General features: G+C 34.1%; 1 protein-coding gene across 1 annotated transcript in view; it reads right to left on the reverse strand.

Annotated features, from left to right (window-relative positions):
- The window catches only part of LOC123563800 (uncharacterized), a 54,459-nt gene that overhangs the window by 19,257 nt on the left and 20,294 nt on the right, over positions 1-14,908 (reverse strand). The window contains exons 3-7 of the mRNA XM_053536138.1: positions 14,370-14,620; positions 11,374-11,482; positions 6,278-6,448; positions 5,985-6,058; positions 3,139-3,321 (exon numbers count right to left, since the gene is read on the reverse strand). Coding sequence (XP_053392113.1) covers positions 3,139-3,321; positions 5,985-6,058; positions 6,278-6,448; positions 11,374-11,482; positions 14,370-14,620 — 788 coding nt within the window. The remainder of the gene's footprint in view (positions 1-3,138; positions 3,322-5,984; positions 6,059-6,277; positions 6,449-11,373; positions 11,483-14,369; positions 14,621-14,908) is intronic.

Consider the following 14,908-nt stretch of genomic DNA (forward strand, 5'->3'; position numbering starts at 1 on the left):
AACTCCGTATAAAACATGTTCAACCATAATTGGAATATTGCTCAACTGTTTGGCATTCAACAGTTTCTAACATATGGAATTGAAAGAGTACGAAAGGCTGCCGCCAGATATGTTCAAATCAAGTATTTCTGTCGATGAAGCATCACAGAAATGTTAACTGTACTGGCAAACGTTAGAAACAAGGAGAAATTTCACATCCTTACATCTTTGATTCTTTTATATAAAATCCGCCATTCCATTATTTCTTTTGTAGATCACCAGTACCGGCTAGACTCTCAGAACCTTCACTTTTATATTCCCTCCTCTCGCACCCATTATCACAAGAACTCAATTTTCCCCCAAGAACCATTAGACTCTGAAACAACCTGCCACATCATGTTAAATCTAGTGCTACTCTTAATGAGTTCAGATGTGGCCTAGATTGATCAAACCTGAAATATCTGTTTTATCATCTTTTAACCTGTAACTTGTAATATAATAGTGCTGATTTTTAATATTGCACACTAATTTGTGTTTTCAATGAAGGCTTAATCATCAGTGTCGACCAGACAGTCGCCTCCCAGTCACGGTCAGTGATTGACAGTTGGGACTATCTAGTTCTGGCTAACATAACTTAACTGACACTTGTTTTTATTTTCTGATGGTCGCATTCATTTAGTAATGACAAAACCCCATTTGTTTAACTAACCAGTATCAAACCGCAACATCTCGCACAGACTCTCGTGAGAAACTCATGATGTCATGCAACAGTTCAGAGCACGTGGTTATTCTTGAAAATCAAAATTTTACTTATTTATGAATTTAATTTAATCACATAAAATCTATAAAACAACATACAATTTTTCAGAAAATGTCAATAAATAACGATTTTCTACAGCCTGTTGGTTTTTCAAAATGAAGAGTTCCCTGATCAGGTTACAACTGCAATGATGGGACAAAATATTGCAGACAGGGGTACCAATTTGAAACTTGTGTTCAAATTATGTTGCATGGATTATTTATGCCAGATCAAAAGGAAAATTGATTAGAAATATTGTATAGTAAAAGGTGAGTCCATTGCATTTGATAAAATTATAGCATGACAGACTTCTGGAACGATTCCTGGTTAGGTGTCAGTACGGGATTCATTTTAGCTCTGAGATCCGTAACAGCATATTATATAAACATCTCTGAGCTGAACCTTTAGCTAGGGACTACTGTGAAGATGTAGACAAATTGATTGTGAAACGTACGGGACCGTAATACGAGCCACGCTAAATGATTGTTCGTACGGGACCGTACAAAGAGCCACGCTAATCTATTTTAAGAAACAAAACAACAACATGTCTAGCACATTCGTATCGCATTTTCTGGTAAACTGCATTTCCTTTTATTTAACAACAGGCTTAATTTTATAACATTAATGCATTGTTTGTAGAAATGGCATCGAAAAGCAAAATATTTGTAAATTTCTGCATTTATCCGCCGTCTTTACACAACATCCTATCCCGGCCGATCAGCAATTGTTGTTTTCGACGTATTTAAATTTTTGTCACGTGACACTGTCTCCGTTGGTTTACGGAATTCGGCGAGTCCTGGCGAGTGAATTAGTGACCAGCTGGTCATTTAATATTTCATTGTTTTATATCCATTCGTATCTCAACAATATTTGGCCATCCAAGTCTAACTAACGGGCGAATTTGTTCATTAGACTGTTTTCTACAAATCCACAAAGTTATTTGCTTTATTTTAACGGTGATTTTGAACAGTATTATAACTTTAAATTTTCAACGATAGAAATGCATTTAATAAAGTCGAGAATTCGATTTCTAAGTCCTTGAAATAACAATAAGTATGATGTAACAAATTTGAACTTCATGATAGCTTTGTTAATCAATGTATTATCTTTAAAGTTATCAACTCATGCCATTACTCAACTGAGTGGAAAATGAACACGATTTAAGACACAATATCATAACTTTTTCGCAAAACTTAAGCATTTAGGACTTATTCACATGTATTTGATTTACCCTTTAAAACCTCCTTCATATGATTGTGTCAGTTAACTTAAAAAAACCTTAAAAAACCGATAATAAAATTTAAAACCAGTAAGTGTTTTATTGTGCAGATAATACTGTTTTGCTTGTATCAGAATGTCAAAATAGGAAAACTTATGTAATTATCATACAGAACAGGTAGGATTAATAAATGTTCTATTATATTGATCTCTATTTCCTATGGTTAAGCAGTGGTTAAATATGTTACAGCTATAACTTTTTTTATAAATGCATGAATATCAATATAACTTGGCATTCATCACTACCAGATGACGTGTAATCTGCGAGACCTAGGCCCTAGCTTAAAGATCAAGCTCAATTTTAGAACATATTTTCCTTATCCAGTCTATAACTTTTATATATTTATATAGATACCTTGACTGATAACCAAAAATTTGCACAAACGTGTACCATAATAAGACTTTATGTCAAGTGCAAGACTTATACCTTCAGGAGTTTCTAACAAATAATAATTATTCAGATACAATTGCACCGTTATAAAATTAATGAAATTTAAAATATAAAAAAAAACATAATTAAAGAGGGGGTATTTAGTTTTAAATTCACTCTAAATAGCGTCAAGACACTGCCTTCTGCAAAGCATTGTGTCATATTTATACATCAATACAACACTGCATTTGTTGTAGAAAGATCGACTGTGAACCCATCCGTAAGGATTTCAATACCTTTTTCTCAGTAAATTTACCTTTTTCGTCAGTATGGACACAAAAATGTCCATGTGCTTTATTTCTGAAGTATTTTCCCGTGATTGAAATGAGCACAATTAAAAACTGATGTTATTACATTACGCTTGATTCATGTATACACATTTTGCTCATCATATATAATCAAAAACTCACTTTTTAAAGACTTTCTCACTTTACTTGCACTATGCTTTTCGTTTACTTAAGCCGGACCCAGCTTGTGGATGTCAGCAACTTACAAGCCATAACGTTATGTATTTCAACGTAGCAAACGTGCACAACTGCTTAAAGTTCATATCATATTTACTATAAAGACTTTGTATCAACCATTTGCAAACCATAAACATAGTTTACAGTTGGAATATTTTACAAAAACGTTGTCTCTCGCATCAGCTTACCTAACTACTTGGAAAATTTCCAGGACAACAGTTTTGATAATAAAACAGCATAAGGCAACTTCAAAAAATATACGTGCACGCTGTGAACTTGTATCGTATGCCTTTACATCAGAAGCGGTTCCCGCTAGAGCAACAGTTACTGTCAAAACGATCAAGCTCAGGATGTGCAGAACGAAATTCCGCCTATAAGAGTAACATACATGTGTTAATACATATTATATATATATCTTCTAAAACCCGATCAATAGGTCTACGGATAAATACAAAGAAACCCATATACCAAGACTACTGCCATGTGTTGTCAAACACAGCTATTCGGCCCATTTGTCTTCGCAACAAAGATAATAGCAGATTTCTAACAAGATCCGACTTTACTGCTTACTTTCATTCTAATTATTCCACCAGTATGAAATGCATACTTTTGATTTCTCGGATTTCTAAAACTGGCACAGTTATTTCGTTGGTAACTATTTTACTTGACTAGTATCTCAAACATGTGATAGGATTACAATTATAATTTAATTACAGAATAATAACTCATTACAAATAAACTGGGCCGTGAGTTATTCCAACATCAGTGAATGTCCTGCTCAATTGAATGAGTATTTACAGTATGGATAGAACTATTTTATAAGATAGCGGGAATTGTAAACTAAACCCGGCGACTGGACATACGATAGAAATAATAATAACATTTCCAATGAAAACTGCAAAAAATTGTTCTAAGCCTCGCAGTTTCAGCCAAATGGGAAGGCTAGCAATCAAGATCAAAATGAGGTTTAAAGGTTATGTCAAGTTATGGAAATTAGGACAGTGGCTGCTTTTCGAAATACATATACTGAGCACAACTTCCAGTTAGACCCCTACATTTTTATCACGTATCCTGGTCACCTGGAAAAAAGCCAAAATAGTAATGAATGTCACTTCTGAATAAATGTATTATTAGAACTTTCTTTCAAATGATATTGACAAATGATATTGACAATGAATCACAATGCTTACCTGACATTGTGGCATTTCTGTTTCAAACATACCTACAGCACGCGCCCTTTCATAGAGTCATATCCGAGGTAATATTCAGTTTATTTCAGATGTTTTCTGCTTTTTGCTTGCCCAATACACCAGGCTTCTTGAGACACACAACAAAAGAAATAATACAAATGACGATATCGCGATTTACACGTGCATAGTCAAGCACGGGATTTTCGCAAAAGTAAAGACTATTTTATCGAAATATGTGTACAACTCGTTTAAATGGGTCAACCGTGTTGTTGTACTTATAAAATAGATTGGCCCGGTTTATTGGTTGGTCAGGGCTACGATATGTATTGTTTTTTTCCATCGAAATATTTCTATAGAATGTTTCTTCCCCTTCCGTTTGGATCCGCCTATATTTACAAACACGTTTGTTTAATTTATGGACTGTAGGCATTCAGGTCAATAAATGTTTAAAATTCATAAGCTTATTATTTAAAATCTAAAAAAGATATGTAAATTCATCAAGGGTCTAGTTGGAAGTTTTGTTCAGAATATGTATTATGTCAATTTGCCTTTATCTTTATAGATGATATTAATGACTGACAAAGGATATTACAAAATTTACATTATAAAAATTCAACCTTCTGGATGAAAACAGGGAACTCAGTTTTCTTGTCCTTTGGGATTATGAAATACATTCGTTTTTACTGTTATAGAATTCCGTTTCTGCCGATGCTAAGGATCGTGGGAAGTGGTAGACATTTCATTATCTCTTATCATACTCAGTATAATAGAAAAACTGAAAACTCCACAGGTCGCTTAACACAACAAAAACAAAATTGTTACAGGCTCGGTTTAATTGAGCCTGTTCATGGAGGTAGTGGAAATGCATAATACCGAGTCTGCTATTTTCTGTCTTGGTTGTATTCTATGCTTCAAAGAATCGTTTTACAGATTTCATTTCTTATGATGTTACAAGAAATATAATAACAGCACAAATTATGCCAAACACCTGCCTGCACAAAGATCATAATATATGTATATGATGATAAGTTTGGTCCCAACGTCAAGAATGAAATAAATATAAAGTTTATTCATTCAAATTAAATATAGCATGCGAACAGGGACATGTCAGTTGATAATCACACTTTGCTTATTACCAAAGTATATTTGCCATTTCTTATCTGCTTATTGCGATTATCATTTGCCAATTAACGTTAGGGAACCCTCATTCAGCGAGCTTAAAATTGATAACAACATTTTTTATTCATGTTGCATGCAGAATTTCAAATCATGGTTACTAGTAATTTCACAATTACCGCTAGCATTTCCGCTACGAAATAAAAAGGAATGAATCTTAAAATTATATTTAAGGGTTTTTATGTAAAGTTTAATCAAGATATCTAACCACCTTTCACAGGCTAACCACATTCCCGAAATGGGATAAACATAAATCGAACTACAACAAAAGCGTAACAATAAGCACGTTAAACATCTGCAGTACTTTTAATATTTGCTGAGTCTTAAAAATCCGTTACTGTAGTGACATTTTCTCATCTCCTAAAGCATACAGAAATTTGCTATTTGTATGTTTGTGTTTTCTCCTGTTAGTAAGCAGTCTGAACGAGCTAATCTAGTCTCTCATCTGTTTACGTTATAATTGATATTGGCAAGAGAACACCACTTCTGAATACTTTTCTCAAGAAAGTCTACTTGCGTGTCCATAGAGTATGCTATTGTCCTAACAATCATACGCAAACATTTGTTAAGACTCAACAATGAGGCTTGACCATCATTTGAGCTGTGCGAAATCATTGAGCTTTTGACGGAAGAGTCGATACCTGTATGTATACAAGAATTGAACTTACGCAAATTTCTTCCTTGCCCAGGTCTTCCACTTATAGTTGATCAATAATCTAACTATTGGATGACATATAACTTCCTGCAATAAAAATTAAAATCATATACTGACAATGAAAGGCTCAAAATCGTCTTGCTGACTACATTACGTATATCCTGGCTAAATAAATACTGCTTTGTACATAATATCACAAACGTATTCGTGATAAAACTGTAATCGATAAAAGTGTTTTAATCGTGAATTTGGTTAAAACTCAAATCTGTTTTGTTAATTTGTAGACATGTTCCCTTTTTAGTTTACCTTAAGGCCCTTTTCCGCTAGGTTTTGGAAACCGGTGTGATGTATGTAGTTGAAATCACTCTCATCGGGCATTCTACCCTTGTCATCTTCTATCAAAGGTTTGATATCATACTGATCTGGACCATCTTTGGAAGGCTTTTGCAGACTATCGAAAACAACACCTATTGTCTCCTAAACAATCAAACATCTTAAGTGTTTTATATGTGACTTATTCGTCTGTGGTGAATTGTAATCCTGTGGATTCTTTTTCCTATATTTAGAAAAGTTATGTTTTTATGAAAGCTAATCTGATACCTTTAAAAAATTCCATTGGTAACATTTTTCTGCCATCAGTGCGGCAGCTAGCCATCTACAATGTAAAAATGACTGCTATATTGCAGTAAATATACCCTTATATATTTAATCTAGCCTTCAAATAAACCTGTTTTCTGACTCAGACATGGACATTTATATTTCATATTTATAAGGTGTGTCTTATAAAACTTTTATTCCTGAAAAACATAATTTTCAAATACAATTACAGGTAGAAAATTGTCATTTCTATACATCGAATTCTTAAATGGTAAAATACTGTAATTCTTTAAAGCAAATAGTACATTTGTATATTTATCAAAGTACATGAATAAGACATTCAACTTAAGCATCAATGATCAATTATTTAAAGACATTGTATTTATAAATCAAAATTGCCAGTGTAGCAGAAGTCCCTTCTGCAATGAATACCTATTATAAAAATGAAAGAAACCACAAATATGGTGATAAAAGTAGAGTTGTTATCTGACCACACCCCTCTCCCTGACACACTCACTGTGTTTGATAACTCTTTCATTCTAACTGTAACTATTCATTTATAGTCCCAGATATCCATATGGATTTGAAATACATTGTGCTACGGAAGGTATCAATCCGATTGTGAATAGTTACATGCAGTTTAACTACACACTATTATGTTTTTAACGTACAGAAACATTTGTTACATGCTCTTTCGTGATTTGATGATTTTAGTTATATTTTATCTAATATATTCAGATAACTGAGTATTAATAGTTGCGAAACGGGAAGTTAAGTATCACAATCACCCAATGAATGAGTCCTAAACAAGTCTTTATTAAAACATTTTCTTGAGGAAAAATGCTTGAGCTATGACCAGTTAATTAAATAAACGTTTGTTCAACAAAGTCAGCATACATTTAATTGTTACCGCAGATATGGCAATAACATTGTCAGACTTTAGTAAGCTTGTAGGGGAATTAATCTTCTTCCTTTCAATATTGTATTTGCCAGTTTGGTTTAACTATTTCTTGAAAAGTCGACTAAGTGAAGAGACTATGGTTGAATACATGTTTACATAAGAAAATGCCGAAGAACAAAACTGAAGTGCCTTTACTTCCTTGATCTCTTGTGGTATCAAGAAATGGTAAGCAACCACATCTTAAAGGCGTCTTAAGTGTTGTATGAAATTGACATTAGGAAAAGTTTACTACAGATGCTGATATGTATAAATATTGTCATTTCTAGTTAAAATGGCTCTGGCTGAGCATTACCGAGCTATACATTGGTACATCATTTATTCTCCCAAATGTAGCCTTTTTTCCTCCTTGTAATAACATTTTATTTATCTTGGTCCAGTTAATGTTGAACTGTTTCTAAGTCTTAAAAAGATGTGATTGACATACCAATTAGTATCCAGTTATTTGTAAATAATTTACTACATGTATTAAAATCAGGAAACCATACTTGCAAGAATAGCAAGGGAACTATCTTTCTACTTATGTAGAATCTTATTATTTTATGATAAACTCATTTAATAACACATTATATTGCAAAGGAATGTAAAAGTTCTACATGTATTCGGCAATGTTTTATTTTTGATAATCTTATTGGTCATTTAGTACAATTAAGCTCCTTAGCAAAGTGATGAAAGATGGTATCAAATCACTTGACGATCGTCCCTGAGGGTTCGAGCCCTGCTTTGGTCATCATGTGAGTCATCAAGCCTGTTCTACTAGGTGCCCACCTATGCCCGAAATAATGCCTAGTAGGGCACATAGGAGTCTTCCCCAACAATTACAAATACAAAGTTGCATTCATCCTGCACTGAATCAATGTAATGTAAAACTTTAAACATATACGTATAACATAAGATTGTCTCCAAGAACTGGGTCGTGAAATTTTGTTTTGTTCTAGGGTTCATGTCCAACATACACAATTTAGGAATATGTCAATTTTTCACCTTTATATTGTAAAGGAATGCCTATGGCGCGCCATTATAGGCATAGACAGATGCATAATGTCCGGTAAATCAGTTCTATTGCTACCTCGCTTGAAAGAATGTCACGTCACTCAAAGGATTTCAACACCACATTGGTGATGGCAAAGTAAATTGCAGTCAACGTCCAGGTTGAATGTTACAGGAAGGCGTTTTAGCCACTCAGTAATGCATTGGTCCGAGGTTGCCGCCATGTAATATAAGTATAACACAACAAAATGAACATTTGAGTCAGTCATGCATTGCTCCGAGATTGCCGCTATGTAATAAAAGTATAACACAACAAAATGAACACGTTAGAGTGATAACAACAATGTATCTTATGATTACCTCCCGATATTTCCGATTTATTTTTTCTTCAAGGTTTTAAGATAAAGTACTGTAAATCATAACTGCAGCTGAATTATTTAGCTTCAAAATGGAGAAAAATAGGTACAATGCAATCTGACTAAAGTACTTAAGGTTAAGAAGTAGGCCTTGAGAAACAAAAATCAAACAACACCAAATCATACAAAGAATGAGTTGTTTGACACGAAAATTTAACAGCATGTAAAACATGTATATTACTTTAAAAAACAAATGTCAGTATACAGATGTAACATTGAATTCCAGAAAAGGACTGCCTATAGGGGCCCCCACTTCCGGACAGTCAAAAGTCTTTTAAAAAATCGCCGTTTTCAAAGAACTGTTACACATGTTCGTTTTGATCCGTTTGCAATAGCGTGCGAGTGGTGAAATTGCACATAACAAGGTGGAACACAGTTTTCAGCAATTGTTTTTCTTTATTTCTTTACAAATGGCATTCATGTTCAAAGGGAGACAATTTTTTCTCGACGATTACTCAAAATCGTCGAGAAAAAGTTGTTTCCCTTTGAAATGAATGCCATTTGTACTTAAAATATTCGGAAAAAGTTTTCTCCCTTTGAAAAGGAGTACCATTTGTAAAGATAAGAAAAAAACAATTGCTGGAAACTGTGTTCCACCTTGTTATGCTAACTTTCACTACCCGCACGCTATTGCAAATGCATCAAAACGAACATGAGTAAATGTTCTTTGAAAATGGTGAGTTTTTAAGGCGTTTAACTGTCCGGAGCCCCTTTGGGCAATCATTTTCCGGAATTCTATGTTTATATCAGTATATTGACATTTGTTTCATAAAGTAATATACATGTTTTACAGGCTGTTCAATTTTCATGTCCAACAACTCTTTCTTTTGATGATTTGGTGTTGTTTGATTTTTGGTTCTCAAGGCCTACTTCTTAACCTTAATCTTCTAAACGAAGATCTGAGAACGACCCATTCACGTACGTCTTCTGTATATTTTGGATTTTCGGTTTTGCTATTTTTATTTTCGCAAATCTATTATTTGAACCAAATAGAAGGCTTGTTCGAATGTCAAAGAGTAAGGAAAAGTGCAGTTTTACAGAGCAAGTGGCCTACTGACTGAGCTAACCGGCTATCGGATATATTACGACATAAGAATTGTAAACATTTAAACTCAAAGCTAAATGTAGATTTGCAAAATGTTGTAAGTTGAGCTCTGATTGGCTGCTAGCGAAAGGGTCGTCAAAACGACGCTATCAATAGGTCGTTCTCAGACCCTATGCGTAGCGTAATAAGATATGTACTTTAGTCAGATTGAGGTACAATGTAAACGTTAATTCTAAAATATCTTGATATCTCTCTCACATTTTGTAATTATCAACCCTTTTTTTCAAACCAAAAAAGAATAAGTACTTATAATAACACACGCAGTTTACCGTGACTTTTTTGATGTAATATATGCAATCGCTTTGCTTATAATTGAATAATTTCAAGAATATAGGATGCCAACATTCAATTATACATTATGGTTTTCTACCTAACTTTACTTTCCTATCAATATGCTTTATATTGTAAATATTAATATGAAAGATATACAGTGTGGTTGATTTAGACATATTTTGTATTCATTTATTTTTTATTTTGTTAGATTTAACGTCGCACCGACACAGTGATAGGTCATATGGCGACTTTACAACTTTTACGGTGATTATTTAATCACGAGCGGGCACATGGGTAGAACTGCCGTCCTTCCGTAAGCCAGCTGGATGGCTTCCTTACATGAGGAATTCTACGCTCCGAGTAAGGCTCGAACACACATCGATAAAGAGCAAGTGATTTGAAGTCAGCGACTTTAACCACAAGGCAACGGAACCCCCTTCCCACATTTTGTATAAAGGAATGTATTAAGTCATATCTGTATTTTGGAGAAATTGTACATTATACTAAATCTATCTAATGGCAAGAAAATTATCTCCCTTACAGGACAAATAAGTACATCATAAAAACACGAGATAGATTAAATGTTTCATTTAAACTTGTTTTATACACTATGCATTTTTGTAACATACAACTTGAAGACAATACTTTTAAGATAATTTGACTGGTAAGTAAATGGAAAATAGCATAATTCGTGGCGGCCATTTTGAAGTCAAGATGGCCGCCAAAATGATGAAGATAAAAATGTTACCAATAGATTATGAGAGACTGGGTGTCTAAACTTTCAAAAAACACAGCTTCATAAAATATAGCAAAAAAAAATATCACAAACTCATAACTTCAGACAATTCATAACCAGCTATATTACATGTAAGAAGGCGATGCGCATGTTACCACATGTATAAACATATTGTTGTGCTTTAGATAACGTTAAAGTGAATGCAAATATTAAAACATGTACTTTATAGGATCTGATACCATATGTAGTCGTATTTTATAGAACCTGGGTTATCTTTTTAACAAACGGATGCTTTGTAAAACATTAATACGAACAAAACACCATTACCGTGAAATCGCAATCATTTCTCAACAATGTTTCATTTAAGTCTAACTCTTTTTGCACGTGTTCTTTATTCTCTTCTCCCTTCCATAGTGTACCAAATAATATTCGTAATCTGAAAGAAAAGAAAGATACTGAAAAAATGTGTCTGGATTGTCTATTTTTACACTTCCTCTGAGACCCCCATTGATATACAATGAGTGACAAAAAATATCGTCTTCTGATTTCTATTCCAGCTTTCATGATAAATAACAAATTCTAGTACAATAAACAAAACAAACTTATTAAAGCTTTTTCTGATTTATTATACTTTCCTAGATTAAATCTAAATGTCGCTTCTGTAAGGGCAAGTTCACATCGGAGCTATAGAGAAGGGTAGGCTGTTGTGTAAATGATACTTACTCCCACCATTAAAGTAGCCGATCAATCAAAAATTGGGTCCTTGAAATATGTAAAACTTCCCCCCTGCACATTGAGCGCTGTGATGAAAAGCAAAAAGCCAGTAAACCCTACCTGGCCATGGAGTTTACTCTTTAACAGGAAAAGTACGATTGGTGTAATAACTTAAACCGTTTAAGTGGGTTATCGAGTATAGAGTCGGTCTCTCCTCTATGCTAGAGCTTTGATGTGAACTTACCCTAAGGGATTAGAGTGATATTTAGACTGTACTAATATTATCAATCCTGGTCGTGTTCCATGAAACATTCCCTTGCAAAGCTATAACTAATGTAGCAGGCGCGTTTAAAGGCCTTTTAATGTATGTTCATTTAACTATTTAGTAAACCGTTTATAGTTACCTTTTTTACTGAAAATAGCAATAGTTCTGTAAACACTTTGGAATTTGCGCTATTTGTAGAAATCGGATATTTTACAACTATATTTTGGTAACATAGCAGAACTGACTGGTATAATATCACATTTGTATTTTTTTTAAAAACTTCCCATAATCAGTGACATGTTTTTCTGAAACAAATGTGTTTTGCCACCTAATTATATACATGACACTTCCATAAACAGTTTTGATAAATGGTATCCTAGATTTTAACAGTCACTCACTTTTATTTATATATTAGGTTTTGTTGTGTTTACAGGAGGTCAAATATTATAATATGTGCGTCATAAGGATTAAGTTTTAAAATATATATGTACATTTAACTCTATACGTGTCGTCGGGCGGTCAGACGAAAATTGCTGTAGTATTGGAGTCACTGTCGCTTTTACTTCTCTCCTTTGGACTCATAAAGTCAAAGGACTCAGCCTTTGTAACAGAATCGCCCTTAGGACGGTGCTAGGATCCATGAGAAGTCTTTTTCGTCATCGGAAGACCAAACATAGATCTGCTGTAATATTTTTAGGTTGCATTGTATAATTCCGAAGGATATTTTTTTTAGACCTAATTGACAAACTCAATTCCACAGACAGGAAAAGTTGATAACATAAAATATTGTGACTGATGACAAACAGGTCAAACACTTTATGCTTTTTTTATAGTGTATTTTATTTGACCTGGCGGGGCGTGTTTTCGCGACGGTCGACTACATTATAGTGCAGGGTATATAGTATATGTAACCAATGCAGCGTTGAATGTTAGTCGTTGGTTGTCGAAGATTACGGAATTAAACAGTTATATTACTCAACCTATTTTGCTCGTTTTTTTTAGATTACCATTATTTGCATAAGTCAGAGTTAAACTAATGATGATACAGACCAAGGTTTGCTGAAGACCCGTCATTTCGTTCATGACAAGAAGTCGTTTAAAGGTATTTCTATTTATAGCTGAAAAGAATCTTGGAGTGAACCTTACATTAATGCTACTGATCAAGTTCACCGTTTACTGACTTTAAAAACAAAAAATCTTGCGTTTCCGAACTTTCAGCTGTGAATCTGTATAATCATTTTGCCTTATCTTATTAACCAATCAGATTCTTTAAAATGCGGGCTTTATATCTATATCATTTTTCGACCCGGGGCCGTTGACTGATATTGATATTGGCATTCTTATAGAAGAGGCCTTTGTATCATTGGACAAGGCAAATGTTGTGTTTAAGGGCTAATAATTTGCAGTTATTTAATAATTTAGAAAAACAATTTAAGAAAGGGATCAAGCTGAAAATATAACATTATTGATAGATGACCATGTCAGAATGCTACCGATCAGGTTTGGTACAATTCTGACCTGTAACTTCAGAATAAAGTCATTTGAAGAAAGGTGTGGATGGACGACGGACTAAGGTAAAGTAGGAACGTACATCAAACATCTTGAATGGATTAAACGTGTTGGTGACAGACACTGATGTGTTACAGTGATAGCAATACCATGATATCAACATGGTGTGTATTTGAAGAAAACAAAAGCTATAGGTATTTCAACAACAACACGTATAGAAGTTTTCCTAAATTCCAGTTTGTTTAGTTCTGCCCATTATTTTCTCGTTTGCGGCAAACCCATTATTTTATCTGGGGACCAAATGCCGCTCTTCATGGAATTACACGCCTCAACACGTGTATCATTGAAGGTTCCATGTTCACCGCCGTTGGAATACATCTGCGGATGTCTCTAAAATTGCTTTTGGTACTATTAGCATGTGTAAATGTTGAGTTCTGCTCAACCCGGGGCTAGAGGGCGTGGACGGTAGCATGCATTTCCACTACCGTCCATGAACAGGCTCAATCAAACCGAGCCTGCAACATTTTCGTTTTTGTCGTGTTGAGTGACCTGTGAAGTTTCCACTTTTCTCTATTTTATGTACAGTTTTTATCTCATCAACGTTTCGGCTAACGCCTTCATCAGGGTAATTCACATACAAATATAAAAAACCGACGTGACATAAAACTGATAACGTAACGTCAAATGGCGGGAAAACGGTAAGCAAAATGTCAAAATTCAAATGCATATGTATCTATAAGATACTATCCCGGATATGAAAATACCAAACATTTCCTATAGTAAGATCATATATATGGGAAAACAAAAGACAATTGTTAAAATAGTTTAGGCTTACTCAAGTGGTTTCATATGTCTGGCAATGACAGCACTCATGTCATCAAACTTCTTCTTTATTGAAAGACCTAAAGCTGTATCACCATTTTTATCCTTAGTTAGTCCGTTCATTCCGTGTTCAAGAAGCGTTTCAGCGACGATCTTATATTTGTGTTCAGCTGCAAAGTGAAGTGCAGTTTTTCCTGTTCTTTCAACCTTTATAGTATTTGGGTCCCGTCCTTTACTTATGTGAATATTTATTATATCTAATGCCTGAAAATAAAATAAAGATATAGCTTGCATTTTGGTTACTAAAAATATCTAAGATATGTAGCTTACTAGATTGTATTGAGAACACCGATGCAGCAACTGGTGATAGAGCCAGCCGGCCAAGAATGAGGTCGTCGGTCTCAATCACACCTCTGATGACACCAATAAAAGCGGGACTTATTATTCAAATAAGCTTCAAGCTTTTGTCATAATCAATATTATTTTAGTATAAACTATTGCTGCCGCATTATTTGGAACTGCTGAATGACCAACATGTTTTCACAATTACTC

The sequence above is a fragment of the Mercenaria mercenaria genome, chromosome 2, assembly GCF_021730395.1.
Source record: "Mercenaria mercenaria strain notata chromosome 2, MADL_Memer_1, whole genome shotgun sequence".
NCBI lineage: Eukaryota > Metazoa > Mollusca > Bivalvia > Venerida > Veneridae > Mercenaria > Mercenaria mercenaria.